This window comes from Cricetulus griseus, chromosome 6 (assembly GCF_003668045.3).
Source record: "Cricetulus griseus strain 17A/GY chromosome 6, alternate assembly CriGri-PICRH-1.0, whole genome shotgun sequence".
NCBI classification, from domain to species: domain Eukaryota; kingdom Metazoa; phylum Chordata; class Mammalia; order Rodentia; family Cricetidae; genus Cricetulus; species Cricetulus griseus.
In genome coordinates this window covers 27,568,460-27,573,385 of record NC_048599.1, presented here as the reverse complement: position 1 = coordinate 27,573,385, position 4,926 = coordinate 27,568,460, and the positions used below count along the sequence as shown (strand labels likewise).

The 4,926-nt window shown below is 45.4% G+C and overlaps 1 protein-coding gene and 1 non-coding gene across 2 annotated transcripts; one reads left to right on the top strand and one right to left on the bottom strand.

The window, feature by feature from the left end:
• Nucleotides 1–504: 504 nt before the first annotated feature.
• Nucleotides 505–611, bottom strand: LOC113836447. The gene has a single exon (XR_003486654.1). It is a non-coding gene; the product is annotated as a U6 spliceosomal RNA (small nuclear RNA).
• A 1,096-nt stretch (nt 612–1,707) lies between these two features.
• On the top strand, nt 1,708–4,459 carry Defb128 (defensin beta 128). Its single transcript, XM_027420958.2, has 2 exons — nt 1,708–1,756; nt 4,224–4,459. Exons 1-2 carry the CDS (start codon nt 1,708–1,710, stop codon nt 4,457–4,459), a joined length of 285 nt encoding a protein of 94 aa, XP_027276759.1.
• Nucleotides 4,460–4,926: the final 467 nt, after the last annotated feature.

Below are 4,926 nucleotides of genomic sequence, written 5' to 3'. Positions count from 1 at the left end.
GCAGAGACCTTTTGGCACTAGTCCCTTGGTAGAAAAGAGAGATATAGAAGAGTAGGAGGCAAGAAAGTAGAAGGAACCACTTCAATTGGCAGACTGCTGAAATGGCTAGAAACAGCAGGTACTGACTTTGACTTATATCCTCTGTGTCTTATCTGGATGCGGATCTCCAGTTCTTCTGTCAGCTTGTCTCTAGATGTAGCGCCCGGCCTGATTCTTAATGTCGCCTACTTGTATCTCTAGTGACTTGGCTACTTCTTGTTCTTTGGGCCTCCAGCTAGCCTCTTACCTGCCCTTTTCCCTCTCATTGTTCATAGTCCAAATGTCCCATCCCTACCTTTCAGAGAACTCACTGGTCGTCACTACTTTCTTTCTACTTCCCACAAACTGGGAAGGACAGGGAGGATAGAGAGGACAGGGGCACCTGGTAGTCTACCCTTTCTCTTTAAGCACCTTAGATTTCGACAAAGAGCAGGCCAGTGAGCAGGCAAAGCCTGCTAGGAGCAGAAAAATATGGAACGTGTCACGAATTTGCATTTCATCCTTGCGCAGGGGCCATGCTAATCTTCTCTGTACCGTTCCAGTTTTAGTATATGTGCTGCCGAAGCGAGCACATGAATCTTTTTTTAAAGGATTTTTTTTCTGTTCTTTTCCTTTTTGATAAATGCGTGTCTGATATTTGCAGCTTGAATTGTCAGTCACCCAGTCTCTGCTTCTAAACAAACGTCCTCAAGTGTCTCAGTCTTTTTGTGTGAGAATTAACACTCCTGTTCTTCCAAATTCAGCCTGTGCAACAGTTTGGAAAGATAACATCTTAAGTGGAATTCAGAGAACCTTTGTCAGAAGTGAAATGCATTTAAAATCTATTTATAAGTAAGGTATTAAAAACAATTTGTGTGGCTATGGATGCTGGTGGGAGTAAATATGTTGACAGGTGATTAAAAATTAAAAAAAAAAAACCCACCAAAAACCTGGCCACATCTATAAAGCAAGATTTCGTTATCTTTTCCAGACTACTCAAGAGGAACCCTGATACTTAGCCATAAACAGCTTTGAAAATGAGGAGGCTGTGTGCTTCTTGTACCTGATCCAGATGGCAATTTGACAGCTCAGAGACTTGAAAGAACCTGCTAGACGAACAGACAGACTTAGGGATGAATGCATGAAGTAGGTGATCATTGTTACTTTCAAGGTGTCATCAGAAGTGTCATCACAAGGAAACTAGAAATACTAATGGCCGCAGCACAGGCTACTTCCTAAATGATGCAAGGTGGATGCTGAACTGAGGGTGTGGCCAAAACAGTTTGTGAATAAAGCATTGTTTTGTTGGGTATCTTGTCTTCAGTCTCCCATGGATTCTAATCTAACACTATGTGTCATTTTTGGATTGTTTTTGTGAGAGAGAAGCAATGATGATCATAAAGAAGGAATGGCTCATCCAAATCAGGGAATTTAGTTAGCCAACTTTGAGCCAAGTGGGATGACAGCCAGGTGGAGAAAGCACAGCAGGGGTTCACATCCTGAGGAAAAGGCAGTAAGTGGGAGAGGATGGAACATTATGTGACCGTGGATTCCAAATCTGAGGATGTAGGTGGGGTTGGGCTTAGACTCCCTGTCTGTCCTTGTGAGTTAAAACCAAAGCTTGGCTTGTGGTGCTGTGAGCTGTGCTGCACCGCAGGATACCCGGCTGTGTCTGGAGGGTCTGTAAACATGAAGCTGCTTAAGGTTTTCATTATTCTGCTGTTTGTGGTACTTGCAGGTAACTTGAACGAATGCACCCTGAAGTAAGGAACACTAACTAGTGCTGGTGACAACAGGGGCGGGATGTTGAAGATTGCTGATAGCTGGCCAACATCATCAGTTGTGCCCTTTCTCTTGGGCGCCTGGGAGAGGGAGAGCAAGCAATGAGGTCAGAGGCATCCTTGCAGAAGGTACTGATCAGATCACCATCTGGAAGCATCGTTAGGATGCTGAGTAGTTTTTATCTGAGAACTTTAGCCACCCCCATTTCTACTCAAATTCATTTTCTTCCCTGGGCTGCAGCAGTGATGTGAACAGCACAGTGAAAGCCTTTCTTCATCATTAAGTAGCTAATTAACCGAGAGAATTATTCGCTTTAATCTTAATTTTTCTCTTCTGGCAAGTGGGTGTAACATCTCTGGCTCAGATGTAAGCATGTGAAGCCTTGCATTGGTGGAAGGACTCTGGCATCAGGGTCTCCCTTCTGCCTTGCTTGCAAGGAGCCATATTGCAGTTTTCATTGGCCTCAAAATACAGCTGTCTCATCTTAAAGGGTACTGCTCATTATGAAGTTTGAGAACAGGGAGAATACATCTTTGTTGTCCACATTTATTCTTCAGGCCTGTCTGATTTTGTGTGAGGAGGGAAATTAAGGCTTAGACAGAGACATCGGGACCTTAGCACATGGGTAGTGGGAAGTTGGGATCTTGAGGGGCAGAGGTGTCTATCAAGCTGTGTTTGCTCATGAGGTAGGACATTTATTTGAGTTGAAGAAGAAAGTGAGAGAGAGGACAGCCAGGTTCTGGAGAAGTTGTCTGGATGAGCAGAAAGGGTCCTTGGGAGCAACAGTGCCTGAAACTCATGAGATCTTGGCAAGGGTGATGCCTTCAGCCTCCAAGTGTGAAATGCAAAAGGACTGTCTATGGGTGTGTGTGTGTGTGTGTGTGTGTGTGTGTGTGTGTGTGTGTGTGAGAGAGAGAGAGAGAGAGAGAGAGACAGACAGAGAGACAGAGACAGACAGAGACAGAGAGACAGAGACAGAGAGAGAGACAGAGACAGAGAGAGAGAGAAAGAGAGAGTTAGAGTCTATGATGCTGCATGTCTGAATCCATGTGTGCCTGTGATGTTGTGTGTGTGTGTATGTGTGTGTATGTGAGAGAGAGAGAGAGAGAGAGAGAGAGAGAGAGAGAGAGAGAGAGAGAGAGTTAGTCTATGATGCTGCATGTCTGAATCCATGTGTGCCTGTGATGTTGTGTGTGTGTGTGTGTTGTGCATATCCACCCGTGTGCCCTGGGTGTCTCACTCTACCATTCTGTGCCTCACTCTCTTGAGTTGGGCTCTCTTAATGAACCTGGAGTTAGGCTGGCAACTGGCAAGCCCCACAACCCTCCTGTCTTTACCTTGTCTCCCAACAGTCAGTGCTGGGGTCACAGGCACAGCCACACCTGTATTTTTATGTGGGCACAGGGGATTTGAACTCAGATTTTGTGCAACAAGTCTTTTTTTTAACCTCCTGAGACATCTCTGCTGACCTCTGTGATTTTCTTTTAAATTAAAAAAAAATTGCTGAGGAGATGCTTAGTAGGTAAGAGTACATTTGCTGTGTGAGAATGAGGATCTGAGTCTGGCCTGCTGAAGCCATGTAAAAAAATTAAACTTTATTTAATTATTATAGTACATGTGTGAAGTGTATTTGTGGTTGCATGTGTGCCACGCTCGGGGTGTAAGTGGAGGTCAGAGGACAACCCTGTGGGCTTACTTTCTCCTTCCACCTTGTGTGGGTTGTGGGAATTGGACACAGGCTGCCAGTCTTTCCCGGCAGGTGTCCTATGTGCAGGGCTGTCCTGCTAGCCTAGCCTGACATGTTCTTTTAAAAGCTAAGCTGGCTGTGAAGTGTTCCGATGGGGATGCATTAGTGTCTCTGGGGCAAACAAGACTGAGGGAGTGCTGACGTCAGAACACAAAGCAGGATGGCTTTGCCTGGTTTAGGATGGTACCCAACTCGGTCTGTGAAGAGGAGTCAGTCTCCTCTTCTTTTGTCATGGGTATTTCTAAGGCTATTTGGGTATTGGCCAGGACCAACTGTCCTTTTTTAAAATTAAAGAGTAATTTTACATGTACAAGCGTTCTGCCAGCATGTAGGTTTGTGCACTGCATGTGTGTCTAGTGCCCACAGAGGCCAGGAGAGAGTGTTGGGTCTCTTGGAACATTAGAGATAGCTGTAAACCACCACGTTGGGCTGGGAACCAGACCTGGGTCCTTTGCAAGTACAGTAAGCAGTCTTAGCAGCTGAGCCATCTCTCCAGCCCCATGAGCGTCCTTAATTTGGGTGTTCTGAGTTTCCTTGTGTCAGCATGAGGTTTCCGTTTGGGACAGAGGAGATGCTGGCAGAGGCGGTGTCTGTTGTCCCTGTGAGTGGGGAACCCAGCTGCATCTCTGCTTTCCCTCAGAAACTAACCCTGCTCAATGTTGTTTCCTGTGTTCAGGTGGTGCACAACCCAAAAGATGTTTTCACAACTTATCAGGCTACTGCAGGAAGAAATGCAAATTAGGGGAGATAGCGGAGGTGGGATGTCTGCATGGGAAATACTGCTGCATCAACGAACTGCAAAACAAAAAGCACAAAATCATCCAGAAGCCAGTCCAATCCAATGAGAAGCCAAAAGGGATCCGAGACTATATAACCCTGCCCACCGTCACATACTTCACCATCACTATCTGAACGAACCATTTGTTCCTCAAGGCCCTTGTCCTCCAACGTCCCATGGAATCCAGTGGGCTGCTTCAGATCTGTCTCTTTCCTCCAGTGAACTTCATTCCCCACATAATAAAGTTCAACACTTTTGCCTGCGTCCATTTCTTTTCTGGATATTTTGAATGTGAATGAATAGCTGCTGTACTGCTTGTGTTTTGCTTGAGAAGTGGGGACACAGAGGTTACACAAACCCCGGGAGAGGTGGCAGTTAGTCTTTGCACTTTCTACCCAAGATGGTATTTCACAAATTTCAGGCCTTTCTCCTCTTTTTAAAAAAAATTAAAAATTAGTTTGGACATTTTAGTGTGTGTGCTTATGCATGCATACTTGTGTATGGATCATAGCGTGAGTGTATCATGGTGGTGTGTGCGTGGTGGCCAGGGGACAACTTTAAGGAGTCAGTTCTCTTCTTCCACTATGTGGGTCCCAGGGAT

Coding starts and splice junctions, on each gene's coding strand:
- Defb128 (XM_027420958.2), top strand. CDS start 1,708: ATGAAGCTGCTTAAGGTTTTCATTATTCTGCTGTTTGTGGTACTTGCA. Junction 1,757..4,223: donor GCTGTTTGTGGTACTTGCAG/GTAACTTGAACG, acceptor TCCTGTGTTCAG/GTGGTGCACAACCCAAAAGA.